Source organism: Plecotus auritus (genome assembly GCF_963455305.1).
Source record: "Plecotus auritus genome assembly, chromosome: 9".
NCBI lineage: Eukaryota > Metazoa > Chordata > Mammalia > Chiroptera > Vespertilionidae > Plecotus > Plecotus auritus.
The window spans coordinates 44128075-44153470 of record NC_137783.1 but is presented as its reverse complement, the minus strand read 5'-3'; the positions used below and the strand labels follow the sequence as shown (position 1 = coordinate 44153470).

The 25396-nt window shown below is 52.3% G+C and overlaps 1 protein-coding gene across 2 annotated transcripts in view; it reads right to left on the bottom strand.

Moving 5' to 3' along the window:
- Positions 1-25396, bottom strand: part of COL13A1 (collagen type XIII alpha 1 chain) — a 139378-nt gene that overhangs the window by 74862 nt on the left and 39120 nt on the right. For both annotated transcript variants that reach the window (XM_080640098.1, XM_080640097.1), the window contains exon 3: positions 2323-2349. In XM_080640098.1, coding sequence (XP_080496224.1) covers positions 2323-2349 — 27 coding nt within the window. The remainder of the gene's footprint in view (positions 1-2322; positions 2350-25396) is intronic.

Genomic DNA, 25396 nt, shown 5'->3' with positions numbered 1-25396 from the left:
ACGTGTGCAGACATCATAAAGTCTGGGGTGGGCCTGGGTTTGCTAGGAGCCTGCAAAGATGGAAAGCAATGGGGGCCAAGAATCAGATGGTGTTTGTCCTGCTGAGCAGGTGAAGCTGGGTTTGTGGATTCTCCTGAAGGGTGCGGGCATTTCTGGGGTGATTCTGTGTCTGCGGACCACACCGAGGCAAAATGCCCTGAGGGACAATTAGTACCCCAAAATATATATGGACGCACCAGAGAGTGGCAGTTGGCTCTGAAATTAGGCTCTTGTGATGTGTACCTTGTCGAGACCGAGGGCACCTTTAGTGAAACGCTGGCCTTTGCTGTGTGGCAGGGTAGTGGCGTTGGCCACGAGCATGGGTCTGTTTCCTTAGCCTCCCTGAGCATCTGCACCTCTCTCATGGCTGCTGGGCGGCTGCCCTGAGATGATGTCTCTGGAACGCTTACTCCTGGTGTCTGGCACCTGGTGAGTGTTGCGTAAATAAATGGCAGCGAGGGGGAGTAAGCCCAGCGGGCAAGTGAATTTTGTGAGCATGTTTATCCTTCCCACATTTTGCATTTCACAATGGGCCAGCGTCAGCAAATCTCCTGTGGGTCACTCCGAGGTCCCTTCATGCAGACGCAGGAGCAGGACCATGACCTGTGGCTCAGCGGCCCTTTCTGCTGCGGCCCCAGGCCCACTGGCCGTCGGGTGTGACATCCCCGTGGCCCACTTACTCTCGGGCTTTTGAATGTTATTGCAGGATGTGTGTTTTGGTTTCTTTTCATTTCTTTTTAAAAACTAATGTTCTTTGCAGTCCTGGCCATAAAACGCTCGGGTTCGGGACAGGCGCGGAATGGCCAGAGACTGGAAACTATGTGCAGCAGCCCCTGCTCTGTGAATTGCCCCCAAATGCTTTTTAAAGGTGGACGTTGTCAGAAAAACAAAGTCTGCCCACGTTCCCCCAGTCATCTGATTTCCCCCCTCCTTGGGTTTCATGGGACCGATTCACCCGTCCTCCTCTGCTTCGGGGCTCGGACTTACTGGGCGAGTTTCCATTTTCAAGGCTAAATATTCTCCCACATGCATTTCATTAAGAAAGTCACTGCTGGACATGAATTCTAGAAGCTGTTGGATTAGCCATGAGGTTACAGTATAATTCATGTCAAAAGAGGAGTAACTGGGGTAAGAGGGATCCACACAGGGTCTGCAATTCAATGGATGTGGCCTTCGGCGCAGGGAGAGAGGGCAACCTGGTGCCAGCCCTGGGTCACATGCCACACCTCGCCTCGGCCCTCTGGCTGGCTACGGCATCTTGCCGAGTCCCTCTCCACCCAGGGGCCCACAGTATCCAGTACTCAATGCATATATGTCCTGGGCTACATCTTACAGAGCAATGCCTGTGAAGACTTTAAAGATGGTTCTCAGACATGGTGCATGGACCACAGGAAACAAAAGTACGGAATGGTGTGTGATAACATGGGCTCCCGAAAGGTTTACAACGAAAGCTTGGACAATTGGACAAGAGATGTCACCTCTCTGTGTCTTAGTTTCCTCATCAATAAAATGCACACAATGATAACCATTTCATTGAGTCACTGACAAATCAAATGTATGATGAGTGACTGGCATAGTGCTTGGCACGTATTAAGGTCTCAATGAGAGGGGACTATTAGTATTATTTCTACTTTTATTTCAAAGCCCCCATGGTTACTTGGCACAGCCTCTCTAACTTTCAGATATGGTAACTGGGGAGGGGGTGGGGAACAAAGTTTTTGAGTGTACTCTCACCAGAGGGCATAGACAGGGGTGGGCAAACTTTTTGACTCGAGGGCCACAATGGGTTCTTAAACTGGACCGGAGGGCCGGCACAAAAGCATGGATGGAGTGTTTGTGTGAACTAATATAAATTCAAAGTAAAGGAGTGGAGGGGAGAGCAAGAGAACCCTCCGCTCTTTCGGCTCCGTGGGCCGGATAGAACAGCCGAACGGGCCGGATCCGGCCCGCGGGCCGTAGTTTGCCCACGGCTGGCATAGGACAAAGCAGGGACAGTGGTCTTAATCCTAGCTGGTGTGCAAGCGGATGCCCCTCTCAGGCCTCCATTATAGGGCCATCCGTCTGGAAGTCAGACCCAGCATGGGAGTCACCTGTGTGCTGTCACCTGCTTGTCCGGGCCCAGGAGGTACCAGGGAGCTTCCCCCTCAGCTATGGGCCAGAGAAGCTGGAGAGAGGCCGCTCACCCAGCCACAGCTGGAGGAAAGCAGCCACCCAGCCTTGCCGGCGCTTGGGCTCAGGAAGATCATGTGAGACAGATGCAGAGAAGAAATGAAAGCTACTTACCGGGAGGCCAGGTCTCCCAACAGGACCCTGAAATAAAGGGGGAGAGTGAAGTGTGTGAAGGTCAGGGTATTGTAATACCTGCCCCCCCCGCAGCTATGTGACCTGGAGTCACTTCTGCTCTACGAGCCTCTGTAATTTCATGAACAAAATGAGGGGAGGGCCTTGATCACATTCAAGGATCACATTCAACCCAGGCTGACAGCTGGACATCATATATTTCCCTATTCCGCCAGAGAAAGAGACATCTCTTCTTTCCTCAGTCATCTGTTTCTGTCTCATGGTTCCCATAATTAAGAATTCTCTCTTAAATCTAGTGCAGGCATGGCCAACAGATGTCAGCATGAGTGTGGACCCCAATGGGTTGAGTAAAAACACTATGTTAAAAAGCCTCCTAATTGATTAGCAATGTCTGCCATGGGCATGAGGGGTTGGGCAGTGGTGGCCACACATTTTGTACCACTTAAATGATTCCTGCTGCTACCGAAAGCCATCTTCCTGTGGCCGTGTTCTCCAGGCACTGGAGGTCCTTGTGCCCACAGGAACGTGGGTCTTTCGACTGGAGTACAGAGCCACCCCAAGAAGGGTCCCTGAGACACAACCAGGGGGCAGCAGGCAGGCATTGTGACCAGCTGCCATCTCCCTACCCCTCACCTCTGGCCAATGGCATTCTTTCTTTGCAGAAGCAGAGAAAACAGGGCTGGGAGGCGATTCCCACCCTGGCCAGCTTCCCATGTCCTCCTCATCCTGCCTGTGGTGTCAGCCCCGTTGAAAGATTCAGGACTCCTCTGTGTCAGGCTGAGAATGTGGGGCAGCTTCTTGGGCTCCTCCCCTCACTTGATGGCTCTGGGGGTGCCCAGGAGGGCAGGGATTACAAGGGGAGATTCAGATGCAACCCTCCCATTTGCTCCTGCACTGCGGAGCCCACAGGAGGGGCAGCGCCCTCTCTGGCTGGGAACAGAGCCCTCAGAATGCTCCGTTCCTGGTGAGGGCAGGCCCTCCAGGCAGGCAGGCAGGCAGGGATCCCGAGCTGAGCCACCGGGTGAGCCCTGCAGCCTGGCTGTGGGGAGAAGTGAACGGGGAAGTCCCGGGAGTGGGGGAGATGAGGACTCTTTTTGGCTTTGTCCAAAAAGAAGGGGGAAAGCAGCCCAGTTCCAGCAGGTGGTCTGTTGAGGTCTCCGATGGCGGAGTTTATTTTGGAAGATTGATGGCAGGAATTGAGCTCTGTCATCCAAGACATGTCAGGATAAATCACCCCCTCCTTTCAGGGAGCGCCATGATTTCCTTCCCTCCCTGTAACTGGGAGGCAGGGGGCTGGGCGGCCTCGCCAGCGCGGGTGCATGGGTTCAGTGCGCTGCCCGGGACACACGTGGAAGAGTAAATCATGTCTTACTATGGACTGGGCCGGCCGCTCTCACAGGTACAGGTCAAGAGAAAAAAAAGGATGGAAATGCCTTCTCTGCGGGAGGCATGGGACCGGCTGCTTTCAGTAACCTTGAGAAAGATCTGATGCCGAGGGCTGGGCCCTTTCAACTCCCGTCTCCAGCCGCCCCTGTGACCTCTGGGCCTTTTGTTGGGGTATCAAATGCTGTCCTCAAGAAGACACGCTCCTGTTCTCTGGATCTATTACTTCGGGGGCCAGTCTCCTTGAATGCTTCTCAGGTTCTCTGGAAACGAGGAGGCTCCCCGCCCCGCCCTTGGCCTTCGCGACGCCAGGGGAAGGAGCCTGAGGTGCTGCCTATGATTTGTGTCTCCCACTCTTAACTGCCCGCACTGCTCTCCCAATAGCAACCACCACTGGTCCAAAGTGACGTGGCTAGAACGGAGCTGCCCACACAGCGGGGCGGACATCACATCCTCAGGACCCGTCTGCACTTAGAGCTGCTCACTGACCTGTTCACTGAACGGGCAGGAGGCCTCCAAGGACCAACACTGAATAGAGATGCCCTTTCTTCTGTTTAATGCCTGGTGCTTCTTTGACTCCAGTTCTTTAGGGACAAAGGAGCTGGGCGGACAATGGAGCCTGCCAGCCTTTCAGATTGAAATTGGGACCTGCTTTGGGGGCCGCCACTGTCTGGAGGGGTGCAGAGGTGCGTGGAGAGCAAAATGGCGGCCCTCTCCCCTGTGTCAACCTGCTGGAGGCGAGACAGGCCAGTAAGCCAGGACAAGTGGAACTGGGAACGGAGGCAGAGAGCTGAACAAACTGGGCAAGCAATTTACGGCAGATGCAGAAGGCCACCTCCCTAGAGAACATCTAGGCCTCAGTTGTATTTCAGCTCCAGGCCCAGGACAGCAGCAAAACCAGGTGGGCGACGCCAGGACCAGCTGCAGTGACTAAGGAACCTTGGCCCTGGCGACGACCAATCAGTAGAGACCAGGACCCTGAATGCCCACACCTGGAAACGGATGAATATTATGCTGAAACCCTCCCCTGAGACCTCCCCTAAGATTCCCGCCTGCAAAAGAGAGATATAACCCTCAAGACAAAGGGCCCAGTGTGAGCTCTCTCTCTGGGGGCACCCCCCCATTCCCTTCCTCTTCTTCTTCCCCCACAGGCGTGCGTCTTCTTAAACTCTAAGGGACCCCACGAGACTTGCAACCAGGGCAGCAATGGGCAGCGGCAGCTCAATCCTGGGCTCCCCCTCTGAACCTGTCTCCAAGGTCCCTTTTCTCTGACTTCCCAGTGAGCAGCCCCGCCTCCGCTCACTTATTTTCTGTGACATTTTTAGAGAATCAGAGCAGCCCAGCCTAGGGTCTCCTGTGGCTTCTCCTATGCTAAGCCCTTCCTTGTTCCACTGTGCCCAGCTGTAATAAATGTACCCTCTTAGTCACCTGGACTCATGCTGTGAAATTTTTCTTGCATGAAGTCAAGAACCCACACACTATGGGCTGGCCCTAGGCAGACCCACTCAGGGCCAGGTTCCCTGTCGGTAACAGAGGGGCCCTGCAGACTGCTCTGGAGGGTGTAGGGGCTCCCCTGGAAGACAGCAGGGCCAGCTGTCAATCCCCCCGCCCAGGGCCCGGTTACCAGCAGGGAGCAAGGCCTTTCGGATGTGCAAGAACAGGCTGCGGCTGGTGTTACTTACAGGAGGTCCTGAAAGAGAGAGAAAATGCCAGGGTCAGTGTCGCTGATGAAAGTGTGGGGCGGACTGCCTTAGAAGCAGCGTCCAAGAATTCTTCATGAGGGGTTTCCATCTGGTCTTCGACGTTTGTACTTTCCTGGCCCACTTTCACCAATATAATCTCTTCTCCCTTTATTTCATCTCCAAATTCTCGTTATTGGATGAGAAATCCAGAGATCTGGGCCCCAGGCACAGCCCTGCTGGGCCCTAATGTCCCGCCTCAGCTTTCCACCCCACAAAATGGGCTCCTCTGGAAGCACCTGTGGACGACAGGGGCCACATGCTGACCTGACAAGCTCAGGGGAGGCCCCTGCATGGCGGTCTTGCAAACTCAGAGACCTAAAGTAACCAAAAGATGGTCTGAAATTAAACTTTAACTAAACGCAGTTATGGTGGGCAGTTAGATCTTTTACTGAGCCCATTTGCCTTTTGCCTCTAAGATAACATATCTGTGAGATGTCTGGGTAACTTGTAACTTCCCTTTTTCTGGAGTCCCTGGGGCACAACCAAATGTGGTGGGGGCCAGGACAGATACCACAAATTCCTTCATTATCATGTTAATTGTTCCTGCACTCACCTAAGTATGTGTCCATCATTTTACTTTTTATCTAATCCCAGGGCTTTCCCATCGCTTTGCTTTATCCCACCTCCTTAATCTATCACCAATGAATTTCATGTAACCCAACTATGTCCCTCCTTTGATTGCAACGTATAAATACAAATGTAACCGGCCATTCTCCGGAGCATTATCTCAATTCGTTGAGGTTCTGCTTCCCGGCATATGTTGACAGTTTGGCTCAAATAAACTCACAAAAATTCTTTATAGGTTTCAATGGTTTTTTACGTTAACACACCCTAGCTCACGTCCACAGTCGCTCTTCGGAACACAGGGCGGTGGGCCCTCAGGCCCATTGAGAAGATTAAGAGTGTACGGAACCAAACGAGATTGTGATTATCAGCACGAGTGTCCTCTGCACGCTTCCACGAAACACAGTGGAAAAGGAGCAGGAAGCAGCAGTAGTGAAGGAGGCTTCTCCTTGGGTTCCCTGCCTCACGTCTTACCGCCTGTCCTGGTTTCTGTTCAGCTGTGAGTCAGGCATCTGCCATCCAGGGTCACTGCCCACTAATCCTTTCTCACCGCCCACCTCTGCGCTCCAGCCCCACCTCCCTCCACGCCCCTCTCTTTTCCCTTCCCTTCCCTTCCCTTCTTTTCCCTTCCCTTCCCTTCCCTTCCCTTCCCTTCCCTTCCCTTCCCTTCCCTTCCCTTCCCTTCCCTTCCCTTCCCTTCCCTTCCCTTTTCTTTTCTCTCCTTTCTTTCTAGTTGTGTCCACTTGCCTTCCTCCCTCCCACAGGCCTCAGCAATAGCCCTATCTCTTACTGACAACGCCCAAGAATTACAAATTCAAATGTTCTGCAAAAGGGGGCAGGAGGATGGGTGGGGCGGGAAGGTAGAGAAGGCATTTCTGCAGAACATGAGTCATGAAACCCCCAGGGCCTGTGGGATTCCCAGCTGAGCTGGTGCGTCTGCCCATCCCCTGGCGACCTGGCCCCGTTAACACAGCTGCTACTCCAGTTGCTTCTTTTATGCTCGGCCAATAAAGACTCCTTATGTTTCCCCTTGCTCCTCACGTTCCCGAAGCGGCTTCCTTCTCTCCACCTTCATCTGCCAGCTTCTCTGTCCTGGTCCCCATCCAGGAGGAAACAGCCTCTTTGATGCTGGCCTCTGTCAAGCCATCGTGTTAAAGGGGAACAAAATGTTTTAAATTAAAAAAAAAAAAGGCAAGAGGTGTAGTGACTGAGCGAGGCGGCCCCAGCAGCCCTGCAGGCCAGCGCGGGGGGTTTAGGACAGCGGCAGGGAGAGAGGCTGAGGAGGAGGGAGCATCTGGGACCTATTAGGCTGAGGGGCCGGGGAATGTCACCCAGAATCTGAAAATATCCCCAGAGTACAGCCTGCCAGCAGAGCCAGCCCAGCTGGAAGGTCCGAGCCTCCGGCTGGGGGAAGTGTCCTCATGAGAAGCAGGCTGCTGACAGAGTTCGGCCCACAGCAAGTTTTGGATGGTTTAGCCACATGCAGGCCAGATGCCCCATGCCCTCCGTGCCTGACAGGGCCCTGGCCCTCAGCGCTGGCTCTAGGGAGTCCCTGGGGACGCGGCAGAGCTCGGGTGATGGCCCTGCCTGCTGTTGGCGGTCTCGGCTGCATGGGTACCCGCAGATGCAGCCGCGCAGCCTATGTGGGATTTGGCACCCTGCCGGGTCCCAGGAAAGCCATTTGCTCAGTCCCCCTCTACGTGATATAAATTCTCTGGAAGATTTCACGGGTTTTTACATCCACCACCACCATCCTCACTGCACACATCTCTATGGCCCCTACTCCTTGACAGGCACGATTCTAAGTGTTTTCCTTTAGGGAGAAGGTCCTATTATCCTTAGCTTGCAGATGAAGAAACTGAGGCACAGAAATGCTGAGTTACTCCCCCAAGGCCCTTCACTATGAACCTCTCTCCACGCCTCTCAGTCAAAGAGCAACTCAGCTCACCCCTGAATTGTATAGAGCCGTTCCCTCTCCACACCTCTCCCTGCTCCTCTCTCTAGACCCCGCCCGCCCACCCCTCTTTTCCGGGCCCCTTTTTCTGATGTGAGGGATTTTGGCTCCTCCGAGCTCTCCAGGGCTAGTGCTCCCCGATCCGTCCTCACAGGCTTCAGCAAAGGGAAAGCACCTATTTGTCAGTTAATTCTACACCTTGGAAAGGAAGAGAGATAGGGGAGTTCTAGAAAAGATTCTGCCCTCACAAACATTCCCCGCACACCCCCACCGATGAGACCCTGAAGGGTCCCCCTTGGAAATCTTTAGCCCCCTTGGGACAATCTAACTGCTGCCCTGCCCCTGCAGCTTTCATCATCCGTCCAGGTTTCGGAGCAGACGATTCGTGATACTGTGTTCATTGCCCTGCAGCACCAAGGTGCCTGGGGAGCCGGTGGCTTTGAGAAACCCAGCGGCTTTGAGAAACCCAGCAGTGCCTTGAGGTCACTGGTTGGTGTCCCATGTGAGTCACTTGCTCAGTAACATGGCTGGGGACTGACCTGTCTCCCTGGCCAATCACCGAAGGATATAACTGTCCCAAGCATGGCCAAGTCCCCATTGTACAGATGGGGAAACAGAGGCCCAGGGAGGGCCATGGGTCTTCTTAACAAACCACACTGTCTCTTATGTCTATGTAGTTGACCCTGCAGGGGTACAGCCCACACTGCCGCATCCCGAGGGAGGAGGCCCCCACCCCTGCCTGCTGTGGCAGGGAGAATCATGAAGGCTGGACCAGTTCCCAGGGGCGGTGGGGGTGGGGAGGTGGGAGGCGGGGACAGCCTACAGTGGGCCCCAGGGAAGGGTCCCTGCAGCTGCCCCGGGTGCAGAAGTTGTGCCCGAGATCCTCCTCTGTCACCCAGCGTCTTGGTGAGGACACCTCTCCTAGTAAGCTGCAATATTCTTCCTGAATGACATGTAGGAATAGATTCCTAGGGAGGATCCTGGGGTAGTGTCTGGGCCATGACTTTCTTCACCATTTTTGTATATTCATTCATTCATTCATTCATTCATTCAGTGATCACCTACCATGTCAGTTTTTGTGCTGGGCTATGACTACATAGAGATGACTAAAGCACAGTTATTGCCCGTCGAGGAAGGAAAACTTCATTTTTTAAGCACTGAATATCTTCCAGGCCTGATGCTAACAGAGAGGAATAACTCACTTCCTCTGGTTGAGAAGTCAACGGTTTCCTATGTTAGAAAGCTGGAGAAATTCCAGAGAAGAGAACTAAAACAACAAAAGGATTTAGGGGAGAAAGGTTTGCTGCAAAAGGATTCATTCATTCAATCAACAGCATTTACTGAGTGCCCATTACTTGGCGGGTGTAATGCTACACACCGTCATTACAACAGGACATTTAATCTTTACAACAACCAGGTGAGGCTGGCATTATCATCTTCATATCACAGACGGGGAAGCAGAGGCTCAGAGGGTAGGCAACCTGTCTAAGGGGGTCTCCCTGTTTTAAGTGTCAGTGTCTGGGGTTTTTCTTTTTCTTTTTAGGTTTAATTTCCATACAGCAGAGCCTGGAAGGTTTAATTTCCATACAGCAGAGCCTGGATTTGAACCAGGTCTCTCTTACCCACAAGCCTGTGCTCTTCAGCTAGAGGTCATGAAGGTCATCAGGGGTGGGATGACCTTCCTGGTAAGCTCTCACTCCCTTCCCCAGGGCTTGGCCTGCCCAGACCCTGGGCCCAGTCGTGGTCCTGGTTAGGAAAGGAAAGAGTGACAGGGTGTGCCCAGGTCCAACGTCATATGAGCTGTGATCTAACCCTGCTTGACTGCCGGGCTCCCAGCAGATGGGGTCCTAGTCCTGACCCATGCTCCTGGTGCTTGCTGCCAGGCTGCTCGGAGCTGACCACCTGCCACTGGCTCTGCCACGTGCCGGCCCACTCACTGTGCCAGGACAAATGCTCTGCATCCAGGGCTCTCCTTGGAGCAGGCGACTAACCGTGCCTGTCACGCTCTATCGGCTGGAGCAGGGGTTCTCAACCTGAGGTGATTTCGCCCCCCAAGGGCCAGTTGGCAATATCTGGAGGCATTTTAAAAATATATATTTTTGTTAATTTCAGAGAGGAAGGGAGAGGGAGAGAGAGACAGAAACATCAATGATGAGGGAGAATCATTGATCAGCTGCCTCATGCATGCCCCACACTGGGGATCGAGCCCGCAACCTGGGCATGTGCCCTGACCAGGAATCGAACTCCTGGGTCATAGGTCGATGTTCAACCACTGAATCACACTGGCCGGGCTGCAGGCTTTGTAGGTAGATGGCCTGTGCCTCCCCAGGAGGGGCCTTTTTATTCTAAAGCCCTTGCTTTTGAGAACTCATTATGGGACTGGCATCCGAGTCTGTCTCAGCATTGTCATAAACACTAAGATTGATTGAGCGCTCACCAACCACCACCAAGAGCCAAGCAAACTATACATCAACTCATGTACTCTTCACGGTAGTCCTGTAAGGTAACACCACTATCAGTCACACCTAACAGGTGAGAAACTGAGGCAGAGAGGTCAAGTTACATGGTTGTATGGCTTGAATCCAGGCATTCCCTTAGCCCCCAAACGATGCATTATCTCACTGAGTAGCAACAACAATCCTGACAGGCAGGTCAGTGCTGTTATTGTTCCATTTTACAGACGGGGCTCTTGCGGGGCAGAGAAGGTAGGTAATTTGTCTAAGTCATCATACAGCTGGCTGGTGGCAGAGACGGCCTTTGGAATGGATGCCTCCTAAAGCTTTCCTTGTTATCCCCTTACATTGACTGCTTTAGCTGTGAAAGCAAATAAGAGTCAACGAAACTTAGGTGGTAGGTGAGAGGGTCAGTTAGATTGTTGAGAAAGAAAGTCTGCAGTGAGTCCTTTGAGGAGGATGGCTTTAACCGCAGGCTAACTTCAGATCACTCCCATCTCTTTCTCTTTCTCTTTCTTTGTCTTCTTCATATATATATTTTTGTGTGTGTGTGTTTTTGTTTTGTTTGTTTTTGTTAATTCTCACACAAGGGTATTTTTTTCCCATTGATTTTTAGAGAGAGTGGAAGGGAGGGAGGGAGAGAGAGGGAGAGAGAGAAACATCGATGTGAGAGAGACACATTAATTGGTTACCTCCTGTAAGTGCTCCGACTGAGCCTGGGGATTAAACCTGCAACCCAGGTATGTGCCCTTGACTGGGAATTAAACCCAGAACCCTTCGGTGTGCAGGCTGACACTCTAACCAGTGAGCGACACTGGCCAGGGCTCCCATCTCTTTCTTAAGGGGGGTTCCCAAGCATACTCAGTGAGGGCTAATGGCTAACACCATCCAGACACTGCCTGTCTGAGCAGGAACTATAACTCATGGTCTCATTATTCCTCCCTTTACTTGGAAATAATGAAATAGAACCCTGACTTGACAACTTGGACCTTTAATTTATTAAATTGAGCTCCTGCCCAGAATCGTAGGTAAGAGCATGGGCTTTGGAACCAAACAGCCACAGTCAATTCCTGGCTTTTCTACTTACTAGCTGTGTGACCTTGGACAAATTGTTTAACCACTCTGAGTCCCACTGTCCTTTTCCATAAAACGGGGATAATTATATATCTGCCTAGTTGAATTTTGAGGAGTAAATGAGAGAATACTGGTAAAGGTTTGAATACCATCCCTGGCTTAAGAAAGCACACTCAATAACTGGTTGTTAGGACAACTCTTATGGTGATGAATTTGGAAATGATGACGTCCTACCCCAGAAGGGTATGATACCTTCCTCTATTCTAACAGAAGAACGGCCAACACAGAGAGCTCTTTCCATGTGCCAAGCACCATGCTTAATGTTACCCGGAAAAGACCAAATTCAATCCCTACAAGCCTTGTGAGATGGACCCCTTTTCAGATGAGAAAACCGAGGCACAGAGAGGTAGGGATCCTGCTTGGGGTCACAGGCTGGTGAGGGACAGGCTGACTCCAGGGCACAAGCTGTTAGTCCCGCTGCTGCACTGCATTCAGATGAGGCCCTGAAACCCTGGAAACCATGAGAAACAAACAGGCAGGGGGCAGGGTGAGCTGAGATCAGCAGAGCAGGATGGCCGGGGCTGGTGACCACTGGATGAAATAGTGCAGATGGAAGTCACCAGCTTTGGACTGGTGGGACAAATTACGCATTTTCTTGCTTCCTTGGGCCCCTGACACTTCCAGGTGGGGGTCAGAATCAGAAGCCCCAAGTGAGGAAGTCTCAAGGGTAGGTCTTGCTGGTGGAGATTACAGGCCACTTTTGCAGATTCAGGCCAAGGGCAAGCACTGTTCTCTGGCCTCCCGTTTCCTGAACAGCCTCCAGCACAGGACGGAGGGGCAGGGCTGCCGCACAGATGGGGAAAGTGGGCGTGGGGATATGTGGGAGGCTCTCTATCCAGCTGCCCCAGTGTGGTCAAGGTGGAAAGCAATCAGGACCTCCCCTCTGTTCTGATAAGGATCTGGAGTCTCATTTGAACTTGTCGCCCTTGACGGAATCTTCAAGAAGCAGTGAGATATCTCCCAAGGAGAGTTACTTCCTGCCTGACCCGCACCCCTCACAGGGTCCTTCCCAGGAAGTCAGCAGTTGAGCAAGTGATGCTCCTTTGTCACATCCAAAAGGCACAAACAGTTCTCAGCAAAAGTCTCAGTATGTACTCTGCCACGCCCTTGTATCTCCTCCAGGCACTTGGCTTTGACTTATCACAACCCCCTGGTACCTTGCTCACTTCTCTCCCAAGTACCCCAAATAGTCAATTAGTTCATTCTTCTCATTTCTATATGCAGATGCCAATTCCATGTTTTTCTCCCTGTCTTTTCTCTTACATGGTAAGATTTCTGTTGGGTGTGGTCATTTATTCTTTAGTCACTACTCCAAGAGGAGTTGAGGAAGATTTGATGCTGCAAACTCCGGTGCCTACAAGGAGCCAGGCAAGTAACATAAGCGAATGAGGCAGGCCAGGTGTAGTGCGATAGGGAGTGGTAGAGACTGTGGCAAAGTGCTAAGGGCTTGCTTATGTTTCTAAAATGGAGTTATCACCCATCAGCTCTAACCAAATACTGCAGGTGGGGATGAAGACCCACTATTATCAGATCTTGAAATATTCAAGAAAAGCCTCAAATTGGATATTTCATGTAAAATCTTCTGATTTTTAAATGTTGTTACTAATTTAGGAAAATGTAAAAACAAGCCAAACAAAGCTACATTTAGTCCTCAAACTGCTAATTCACAATACACAATCTCTGGGGACCTTCTAGGCCTGATCTGTTCCAATTCCACAGCCTGGAACTGCTGGCCCAGAATGTGTGCTCAGGAAATCCTTGCTGAATACACGGCTGAGTGTGGGGTGGGCTCACTGACTAGCACCTAAATTCAGGATCAGGGGAGAAACAATGCTGTACAGTGGAAAATGCACTTGTGTTTGAGAGTTCGCTTTCACTAAGTGTGGATTGTTTGGTTATATACCATATTCAAGCGTGTTTACATCCTTCCCTTTTTGCCTCCCTCCTTCCACTGGACATGGATATGGACATGCACTGAATGAGGCCCAAGCCTCAGGATGTCAGGTGAGTTAGAAAGCTGAATTTTACTCAGGCCTGGAGGTAAGGCAGGGTTATGTTGAGTAGTGACTGGGATTAATTAATAATTAATGAGGTACTTCATTATCCCTGGATATCTGTTTTTCTTAAAGTATACACAATTAAAATTCTATATCATGATTACTAATTAAGAAGTGCTAATGCTTGATCATAACACAGAGTATTTTAATTTATAATAGCATAATCAAGTGAAAGATTTGCTTATCTCTGTCTCTCAATTAATCATGTCTCAAGCAGCTGTATGATTTGCCCACAAGGCCAAGACTAAGGTGTGCATATATAACTGTGGCCAGCGAGCCATAAAGAAATACATAGCCTCATGGACAGCAGCTTAGCGACTCCACCTGGGCCCTGTTCCACACGACCTGCCTGACCGATGCCACCTGTCTGAATGGTGCCACCAAGCCTCACTGTGGCCAGGATACCAGCTACCATGTGCCAGGCAGTAGACTGGGCACTTTCTATTCACTGTTTCTAATCTTTATAACACACCTTATCTGCAAAGTACTCTAATTAACAGATGAAAACTCCAAGGCTCAATGAGTTAAATAGATTGTCCAAGGTCAAACAGCTAATAAATGATGGAGCTGGGATTCTCACCTGGGTCCATCAGACTGCAAAGCCCACCCTCTTTCCACATCAGCACGCTGCCTGGAGAGCTGGGAGCATCACCCTTCCTTACACAGGACAAAGTTACACAGTACCCAAGATTCTCCAGGGAAGCACTGGCACGGTTAAGACGAAAGCCCAGATGTCAGAGCCTTACTTTTAGAACCAGACTACTCTGGGAGAGCAAATACCTGAGACACATACCAATACTCCTATATACAGGCCAGTGGCAGACATAACTAATCTATTTCAGTACCGCTTCTTGTACTTTTGGCAGCCACAACAAATCAATCAGAGCTGGCACCTCTGAGGAAACATATTTGCCATCCCTGGCCAGGGTCTTAGCACAACCACAAGTAAAAGAATGTTCAAAGTAAGGATGTGGAAATTCCAGCCAGAGTCTGGTGGCCAGCAGAGAGATGCAAGCCACTATCTTTTGAATGGAGAGGGGCTTAAACATGTGACAGGAGAAGGAGCAGTAGGAAAAGGAAAGAGTGACGTGAGGCTCTGTAGTTTAAATAGCGGCCCTGGGCCCGACTGGCATGGCTAGGGTGTGACCTCACGGGGACTTGTAAGGGCTGTGGGGTCCCGGGGTGACAAGGAACTGGATATATCTGAGCTGAGAATAGGGAAAACACTTTGGATCTTCTATTTGGCTTTGCTTTTTTAAAAAGAGTTTGTTTTTCTGACATTTATTTATTGTTAAAACAGCTCTTTAAGAACATTAAAGGACATGTTGGGAAAGAAAATCATCATCCCTAATCCCCCAGCCCCCTGCTCTCACACAACTGTTTCCATTTCTCTGCTTCCTTCTGATCCCGGGCCACACGCAAACCTACATTTGCAGAGTTGACACTGGCGTGCATTCGCGCAGACTTCCAAGTGACATTTGTTAAATGGCTGTGCAATATAGCATGGTGCCCCTATTCATCGGTGGCTAGATCTGGAAGTTTCCACGTTTTTTATATTTTATGCTACAATGACTATCTCTGTGCAACGGGCACTTTTCTTTTGATAAATGATGTTGTTAGGCTGAGAAGTGGGACTGTTGAGTTAACTTGAAACCTCTGGTGCAGATGGTTATGACTTTTTGCACTTGTGTCTGACCTACATGAATAAACTCCTGGGAGTCTCCAGAGCACTGTGCTTGAGCTTGGAGGCCAAGAAGGTTGCTCCAGATCACCCAGCAGAGAGGCCTCCTTGGAGAGCACTTGTGTTTCAGGCTCCTCGTCCAAAGCTCCTTTGCACCTAGAAGTGGGGTTCAGAGGTGAGGGTGGGGGGCTGCAGACTGGGAGGGGGTGGATGCAGAGCCCACAGGGAGCGGGGCAGCAGCATCAAGAGGAGGGTGAAGCCTCTGAGAGACCCCCTCCTCCAGGAATGTCCCTTCCCCACAGGAGGCCCTGCCTGACTTTTTAATTAAGAGAAGGTGCTATTTAGAGGGGGCTGGCACCACAGGGAGACCAGGCTGTGTTATCAGGTGCTGATTCACATGAAGTAGCTTATGGTAGAGAAACCTCTCCTGCAGCAACTCTGCACTGAGCCTTCCACTCACCGCCTCCAGCTAGACAGCCCGAGGCAGCACAGCGGGTGGGAGAGAGCTCCACAGAGGAAAAGGCTGGGTGGTCTCCAAAGCTCTGGTCCCTTCTGCCTGCAGCGCCAGGAAAACACAATAAACACAAGCCTAGCAGCCCCTGCCCAGACTCAGGCCTGTCCCAGCCCCATCCCAGCCCCATCCCAGCCCTAGCATAGCCTAGCTCAGTCTAGACACAGCCCCAACCCCAGTTCAGCTCCTACCCCGGCCCCAGCTCAGCTTCAGCCCAGTCCCAGCCCCCATTCAGCTTCAGCCCCAACTCCAGTCCAGCCCCAGCCCCAGTCCAGCCCCAGCCCCTGTCCCAGCCCCTGTCCCAGCTCAGCTTCAGCCCAGCCCCAGCCCCAGCCTTGGCTGTGTGGAGAGCATACCTTGGCCTAGAACATCACTTCACTGCCCGGGAAGAAAGTTTGTCGGTTTAGCCCAGTCCAGCCCACTTCTCTCCCTCCCCTAGCCCACTGGGGTCTCCCAGGATCGGGTGGGTATGACTACAGGCCACACTCTGCATCACCATCAGTCCGGCCCCCAGCCCACCATTCCAGCCTGGGGTTCCACAGGGCATCAAGGCCAGGCCTCACACCCAGGGCTGGAGGCCTTCTTGGGCTTATGCCAGCCCAGCCTTCTCACCTGGGCCCACACCAGCCCAGCACCCTTACCTGGGCCCACACTAGCCCAGCCCCCTCACCTGGACCCACACCAGCCCAGGCCCTCACCTGGGCCCACACCAGCCCAGCCCCCACACCTGGGCCCACACCAGCCCAGCCCCCTCACCTGGGCCCACACCAGCCCAGCCCCCACACCTGGACCCACACCAGCCCAGCCTTCTCACCTGGGTCCACACCAGCCCAGCCCCCTCACCTGGGCCCACACCAGCCCAGCCCCCTCACCTGGGCCCACACCAGCCCAGACCCCACACCTGGGCCCACACCAGCCCAGCCTCTACACCTGGGCCCACACCTGGCGAAGTTTTAGATAGTCAGCGGTCACTTTGGAGCCCTGGCTTTATGTGTCTGGCACTGTCCTAAGTCGGAATTGGGGCCTCAGAGTTGAAAAAGACAGAGTGAGTGCTGACCTGTGACCCTGGGCAAGTAACCCTCTGAGCTTCAGTGTCCCCATCCATAAAAGGAGGCTAAAACATCACCTACTTCAGAGGGTTGTGGTGAGAATTAAATGAGGTAATATGTGCGAAGTGTTTAAATTGGTACCTGACACATAGTAGTGCTATGTAGATATTAGCTTTTACATTGCTATTTTTCTTTCTATTTGCAGGCAATAAACAATAAACAGAAATAAGTGAGAAAAATTCAGGCACTGATATCTTGTATGAAGAGGTTAAAATAAATGCAAAAATGTAAAGAAGGGGGGTTGGAATTTGGGAAAATGCAAAGATGCTTTGGCGTGTGGGTGGCAGGGGAAGGCCCTTCTGAGGGGATGATGTGGGAATCAGAACCTAGAAGATGAGAAACAGCCAGTGAGAGAAGATCCCACGGACCTCCATTCTTCACAAGCAGCAGCAAGAGCAAAGGCCCTGAGGTAGGAACAAGCTTGGGTGTCTGGGAAACAGAAAAACGCCTATGTGGCTGGAGCAGTGATGTCTGATGCAGTAGCCACCAGCTACTAGAACATTGGCATTTAAATTAAATAAGAAATTCAGTTCATCAGTCTCACTCACCCCATTTCAACCCACGAGAACCGCATGTGGCTCGTGGCTTCTGTAGTGCGCGGCACAGGTATAAAGTATTTCCGTAGCTGTAGAAAGTTCTCCTAAGCACCTGTGCCCTTGAGCTTTGGGATACAAGTAGGGATTGACATGAGAGAAAGCAGGAAAGGCAGGCAGGGCCAGACCTCAAAGGATCTTGAAGGCCAGAGCCAGGAGCTTGGCATTTGTCCTAAGTGCGCTGGGAAACCTTTGGGGTGTCCAGACTTTGGCAAAATCATTTGGCTTAGGGGTGGAAGAAAACGCCTTCTTGATCGCCTACTCTCTGAGCCAGAGGGATCCTCAGCAGGCAGCGCTGAAGGAGAACAGACGCATCCCTGCGTCTGACAAGCCTACAGGTCCTGAAGAGTTTACAGAAACGCCTCAGAAACCCCGCGACCTGGCATTCTCCTGAGGGACACCTGCACTCAGTGAACGCAGAGGTGAGCTCGGGTCCTGAGGCCACAGGCCCATGTGCTGGCACCTGTAGAAAGACCCCGGTAGTGGGTGCTGTGCTCTGCCCGCCAGACGCCTCTTTCAAGGGCTGAAGGACTTAGTCCCCCAGCTGCTGAAAGTGCTGCCAACACACTGCTCTCACTGTTCGTTCTCATCGGGAAGTGCCTTGAAGAGAACCGCCTGGTCCAGGGCCCCCTTGGTAGTCTGGCCCCCACGCCCAACTTGGGACAAGTCCGCGGGGCCATGTCAGCTCCGGAGCTACCTGGCTGAGGCCTTCCTTGGAGCCACACCACAGCTCAACGTCTCCCTTTGCCCAATCCCTTCCTTCCCCACACTTATTAGTAAAGTCATCTTCCCAGGGCACGCACTCTGCCTCAGCCCCTCAGCATCACACACGGCCTGTCTCAGGGATAAAGCAGTCACCACGGTCCTGGCAGCTCAGTTAGTCAGAGCATCACCCTGACATGCCGTGGTTGCTGGTTCCATCCCCAGTCAGGGCACATACAAGAAGCAACCAATGACTGCAGAAATAAGTGGAACAACAAATTGCTGTCTCTCTCTCTCTCTCTCTCTCTCTCTCTCTCTCTCTCTCTCTCTCTCTCTCTCTCAAATAATAAAAAAAAAAGTAGTCACCATGATGACAACAGAAAGTCAGGCAATGCTCTGACCAGGGGGCAGCTTCCTCTGAGTGGTGATGGCCACCGGAAGGTCCCCAAAGGGCCCTCACATTGCACATGCCCCCTGGGGTAAGACATCATATTTACTGAGCGTGCCCCTTTGACACAGTTTGTACATCCAGTCCCAGTTGCCCTCACTGGGCCCCTGAAAGCAGGATTATAATTCTCATTCTACTGGAAGCAAAGCCCAGACTTTGAGCGAGTCCACAACGAGCCCAATTTCTCACAGCTCCCGGAGGCTGAAACTCCGGTTTGACCCAGTTCTTGCTGATTCGGGAATCCACTCCCTTGCCTGTACTGTGCTGTGCAGCCTCAACTCAGAATTCCAAACGCAAGGATTTCATGAGTCAGCGCACAAATTCCTTTAAGGAATGTGGACATTTGGATCTCATCGTGCTTTTTCCAAAGCGATGCTCTCCTCCCAAGGGGGCCTTCATGGTGCAGCTACAGCTGCCTCCTAATGTCGTCATAGTCACTCCTTTTCCAGGCTCTACAGACACCGCTTTGATGTGATAACAGACCCTGATGAAGACCAGGATGGTCAACCCCAGCTATTCTCCTGACCTGTTCCTCATTGGGAGCTGGCTGGGGACCACTGTATCTCCCAGGCACTGGAATTCAGGGCGTCTGAAATCCCCCAGGCAGCTCTCAGTGGGATAGGCCTGGAAAGAGGCCAGGAACATTGTGATTTCAGCAGATGGGGAAAAAAACAACCATAAAAGTGTCACCTGGGCCCAGCTGGTGTGGCTCAGTGGTTGAGCATCGACCTATGAACCAGGAGGTCACGGTTCGATTCCTGGTCAGAGCACATACCTGGGTTGCAGGCTTGATCCCCAGGAGGGGGTGTGTGGGAGGCAGCCGATCAGTGATTCTCATCACTGATGTTTCTCTCTCTCTCCCTCTCCCTACCTCTCTGAAATCAATAAAAACATATATATTTTTGAAAAGTATCACCTGGGGATGACAATGGTGACCTGCCCTGGGGACAGGTTGAGGCAGCCCGGGAAGACGTCAGGAGACTCCGTCCTGTGGCCAGCCCCTGAAGACTACTAGAGACTACACAGTTGGCTTCTGAAGAAACATCCCATAGGCTACCAGGGTCAGAAAGTCTGCAGAATTGGGGCCGGGAAGGGCTGGGGTCAAGATCAAAAGGAGATGTGACAAAAAAGAGAAACAACATCCTCTCCTCTTATTAAAAATAAGTAAGAATAGAAACTTGCCACCAGGGGGAACGATCCTGCTGCCCTCCCCAGTGACAGAGCGGAGGACTGCTGAGCTGGGTCTGCCTGTGGGCCGCTGTGTGGGGTGGAGGGAATGAGGAGCGTGGCATTGCTGCCTGGGGCCCTGGGAGCAAGCATCGAGAAGAAACACGGGCTTGGCTTTCGGACAAGCAAGGCTATGTCATCACCCCAGTCAGCCCCCTCTGACAGCTCTCCTTCTCCATACGGTCACAGGCAGTGTGGACACTTGTGCAGCCAGGGCTGCCACACCCAGCCGGCACTGCTCTTGTGACATGTCCCCGTGGGATTTCCTGCTATGACCACTGTCCCCCATCACAGACAGCCTAAGCTATTCAGACAATTCATCTCCATATCCCCTTCAGATCAGATGGACTGGAATTGCCTTAACAATCTTACCAAAAACAAAGAAAATTATCAAAATCATTTTTTAAAGATGTCTTAAACGTGTAAAAGATTCTTAACTCACAAAGAACAGGCTTACAAAAAACAGGCTTCTGATCCTAAACCGATGGAGAGGCACTTCCAGGCCTCAGCCTCATTCTCTGGCCTCTGCCCCCTCCTCAGATCCCGTCCCCACTTTCTCCAGTGGCTTCGCCGCCTCTGTGACTTAGAACTCATTGGGCAACTCATTGGGCCTAGACATCCTCACTCTAGGAACGGAGACAAGCTGGGACGGGGAAGGAGAGTGGAGCCAGGGCAGGGCGCAAGAAGGCTGTGCTTCCTGCCCCTTCCAAGCACCCTGGGTCTCAGAGGCCCTTTATTCCTGTGGGGCAGGATCCAGCCCTCTGACCTTGATTCTCTCTCATCCTGCAGGGAGAGGGCCCCTCCCCCCATCCTGTGGGCCAGTCCCAGCCCTCTGACCTTGATGGGAAGAACCTATTGAACTTTCTTTAAGTTTCTTGGCTGGTTTTGTGGGGCCTGCCTGATTGCTTTTTTGGGTCACAGATGGGGAGGGTAAAGAGAGAGTGATGAAGTCCCTGCCCCCACCCCTCCCTCTTTGACGGGAGGCTCCTGTCCCTCCCTCCCAGGGCTCCTAATCCCTGCAAACGCCTGTCCTCACAGGCTGAGACGCTGCAGAGCCAGAGGTTTATACACAGACCCGTAATTTATTGGGAGGCTTAGGGCCAGGATGAGTCTGGGCCACATTCTCTTCTGTCCTGGCTCTTCTCACCTGGGCTGGAAGCAGGGAGGGGAGGAGAAAGGGGAGAGAGATGAGGGGATGGGATGGAGGAAGGGGCACTCATGTGCGGAGGGCCTACTCTGTGCCTGATCCTCTATGAGGTGTTTTCAGGGTGACTTCATTGGACAGACCGCAGCAGGTCCCTTGTACCTAACTAATGTGTGCACGTGTGTGAGCAGTGTGCACATGTGTGTTTCAGAGATAGGACAGTACAGTGGCCTGGGTCCCAACTCCAGCCCTGGCTTTTATGGGATGACCTTATATACAAAGACACACTCCTTCACTTGCTGGAGTCTTAGTTTCTCATATGTGAAATGGGGAAGAGAATTTGTACTTTCGGGGTTCTAGAGGAGCTGGAATAAAGCCCAAGCGGGGTGCCGGGCACAGTGTGAAACACACAATAGATGTGGCTGTTGTGAGAAGGAGGAGGAGGAGAGGGAGACTACGAGGGGGGAGGCATAGAGAAGATGAGAAAATGGGAGAGGAGGGAGGAGGAGTGAGCAAGAGAACTCACCTGCTTGCTTCCACCTGGGGTGTGACCACTCTAGTTTTCTAGCCGCACCCACCAGGGAAGCCCCAGCTAGTAATGATGGAGACAGACCAGAGGGTTCCGGGCAGCAGAGCTGCCACTGATGCAATGCCCAAATGCCTGCACCCTGGCTTCCACCAGCAGCCACTGCACAGAGGCCGGATCTCCAGGGATTTGGACCCTCCTGGGGCTCTCTGCTGAGAATAAAAAAAGCACCCTGTGTCTTTAAGGAGGCGCCTGTTGGGAGCCCAGGAGGGAGGAAGGTTAAGATGATTAGCTGGTGCTAACAAATTTAGGATGTGGAAGAAGTCTTTTCTTGGCTGTCCATCAAAGGAAGGATTGAATGTCCCTGAGCTTGGAGAGAGCAGAAGGAGGGAGGAGAGGGCTGGGGGAGGGGAGCAGGAGGGTGTTATGCCGGTACCAGCTGAGCCTTCTCCCTGGACAGGCCTTCCTGGGCACTGGGGGGTGGGGGGTGGGGTGCAGGAGTCATGCAGGCTTGCAGGGCCTGTGGCTGTCTGTCCTGACTCTGGCCTCCACATCAGCCTGTCTGTCTGTCGTCGCCCCTCCCCCCCCCACCCCAACCCCAGCTCAGGTTATGTCCAAGCAGCTGGCTGAAAAGTGATCCTGGAGGAAGAAGGCCCTTCCTGTTGATTAGGAACAGGGACACTCTCCCCCAATCCCCTCCAGCCCAACCAGACCCCCACCTCAGCCAAGCTCCCATGTCCTGGGGCCACCTCCTGCCCCTTGTCACCGAGGGCTGAGCCGCTCTTCAGCGAGGCTTCCCCTGGAACCAAGGGGAACAGTCATGGCCTCCCAGAGAGATCACACACCACTCGCAAAAGCCTTCATAAAAGGTTATTTCCGGCACGGGCTGGGAGGAGGGGGGCATGGGAACGGCGCCATGTCCAGGAATGGTTCATTCAGAACTGCCGGGCACGGGCTCTGGGCCAGGCCCTGTGCCGGGCACTGCGGAAACAGACAGCAGGGCACTGCTCCTGTCCCTGCCCCGGACCTGCCCGCAGAAATGGCTCCAGTTGGGGAAAGAGCAAAGAACACAATGATGCTAAAACGTATGGCCGTGGCTTTCAGAACTCAGTGGGCAAAAGCACAACTTGGAAGGCGTATCTAAATGCAGATTTCTAGGCCATCCTTGGCGATTCTGATGCTGCGGGTCTGGGCAGGGAGCAGATGGCGGCATGTTTAAGCAGAGAGGAGGATTCCGGTGCTGGTGGATGTCGGGGTTGATTTGGAGGAAGGCTGAAATGTAGGGAGTAGGGGTAGTGCAAGCAGGGGTTTAGGGATGGGAGAAGGTTTCCAGAGGAAGTGATCTGAAGGTGATTTCTTCTTCTTTTTTAAAAATATATTTTTAGTGCTTTCAGAGAAGAAGGGAGAGGGAGAGAGAAATAGAAACATCAATGATGAGAGGGAATCATTGATCGGCTGCCTCTGGCTTGCCCCACACTGGGGATTGAGCCCGTCACCTGAGCATGTGCCCTGACCGGGAATTGAACTGTGATCTCCGTGTTCATAGGTGGATGCTCAACCACTGCACCATGCTGGCCGGGCTGAAGCTGATTTCTGCTGGGGAAGGGGCAGCAGACTGAGTGAGAGGAACAAGAAAAAGACCAGGATGAGCAAGAAGTGAGGTCTTGGGAGCATTCAGGAGGAGTTTAATGTCTCTGGCAAGGGAAGTCTTGATTGGGTTTCCAGTTTTGAAAGACCTTCTAGCTGCAAAGTGGAGAACAGGTGGAGGGGACCAGACTGGACAAAGGGGCAGTCATTAGGAGGCTGTGGCAAGATGAGGGCTGATGGTGGGAGTAAGACAGTGGCGGGAGGTGGGGAGGAGGGGACAGACATGGGATATGCCAAGGAGGCTGAGTCTGCAGGACATGGTGCCTGGTGGACTGAGGAGCAAGGGAGGGGTAGGACGCGGTGATGATTCTCAAGTTTCTAGTCTTGGTAGTGCGTGGAGGGCTGCATCCCCCCAAGGCTGGGATACGAGAGAAAGGAGCTGGTCCCAGAGGAAAGTGGGCATTTTGCTCGGACCCAGTCCCTGGGAGTCCCTAGTCGAGTCATGGGCCATCCTAGTAGAGATCAGCAGCAGGCAACGGAATTGGACGATCTGGAGCCCAGGGAAGAAAAATGGGCTGAAGATGTAGATTTGGGAGATGGCAGGACCCATGTCTGTGGCTTTCAAGTTTTTCTACTATTAGAATCACAACTGGAACCACAGAAACAAAACCCTTCATGAAACAACAGTTCCCTTACTATATGCAGTACACTGGATATTTTGTACTTCATTTTTCATTATTTGATTTCATTTAATTTAAAAAAGTGCTGATCACAGCCCACTAAATTGATTTCACTGATAGGTTTTGATCTGCCATTTGAGAAACACTGATCTCCATGGAAATGGAAGTCATTGGCATGAATAAGGTTCCTAGGGAGAGGATTTAGGATGCGAATGTAGGTTCCCTAACATGGAAAGGCCCTGTGGGAAATGAGAAAGCAGCCAAGGCCCCTGTGAAGGAAGGAACCAGAAACCTAGGAGAGAGAGACAGTGTCTTGGAAGAGAGGAGACATTTTGGAGAAAAAAGGGGGTTAGCAGAGAAAGGCCATGTAGCATGAGGCTTGAAGAGCACCCAGGACCCAGCAGGGCATGGCCTGGTGGTCAAAGGAGCCTTGACTCTGGATCAGACTCAGGGAAGGTCAACACAAGAAGCGGCCTCAGAGGGACTCTGGGACATGCTGCAGGTAGGGAAACTGAGTCCTGCAGAAGGTCGGGGACTTGCCCAAGGAGACCTGCGGCCCTCTCCTTCCTATCTCAGCCACCTCACCGTTGGCCTGTGAGGGCTGCTAGCCCACCCCTCTGTTACCCCATCTCCATAGAGCACACATGGCCTCTCAGGGTCTTAGGAGAGATGTGTTTCCTCATCCTCGCTCATGCTGGAGATCTGCTTGGAGCTGAGTAGACACGTATGCTGAGGATCAAGGGCCTTTGTTACCTCCACTGAGTCATGATATGCTGAGGACCTACTATGTGCCAGGCACTATGCTGGGCCTAGACCTAGGGGTTCCTAACCTAGCCTGGGGTGGGGTTGGAGCCAGTTCCCCTTGGATGGGAGGTGTCCACTAAGACCTGAAGAATGCGTAGGAGAAAGCTCAGCTACAAGTCAGGACAGACTGTTAGGAGCCTGGGAGGAAGTTTTACCCCCCCACTTTCCACAGATTCTCTGGGATTGAGTGGGCCATTGTCCTGGGCTCTGAATGTTGGGCAGGTTGGGGAGCTAGAGACTGGAGGTGCTTGGTGGCTCAGAGGCTGCCGGATCCCCAAAGACCTGGGCCAGAGCCCCTGCTGCACAGGCCATATCCTTCCCACCTGGGGCCTAGAGAGTGTCCCTCCTGTGACTTTTCCATCCTCTGGATGCCTGCACTTCACTGGGGAGAGTGTGGTCTGCCCAGGCTGGCACCTTCCTGGAGAGGAACTTCAAAGAAGTCCTAAGCCTTCCATGGAACAAACCAAGATGCTTCTCAGAGAGGACCTGGATGCCATCTCACCAAATGTCCCATTTTGCAAATAAGGAGACTATAGGACAGAGAATCATATACCTAATTAGGCATAAGACCTTACCACAATATAGTTCCCTTGCAGGCTTCTCCGGTAAACTCCTACTCATCTCTCTAGATCCACCATTTTCTTCTTCTTCTTTTTTTTTTTTAGATATGTTTTTATTGATTTCAGAGAGAGGAAGGGAGAGGGAGAGAGAGGTAGAAACATCAATGATGAGAGAGAATCATTGATCGGCTGTCTCC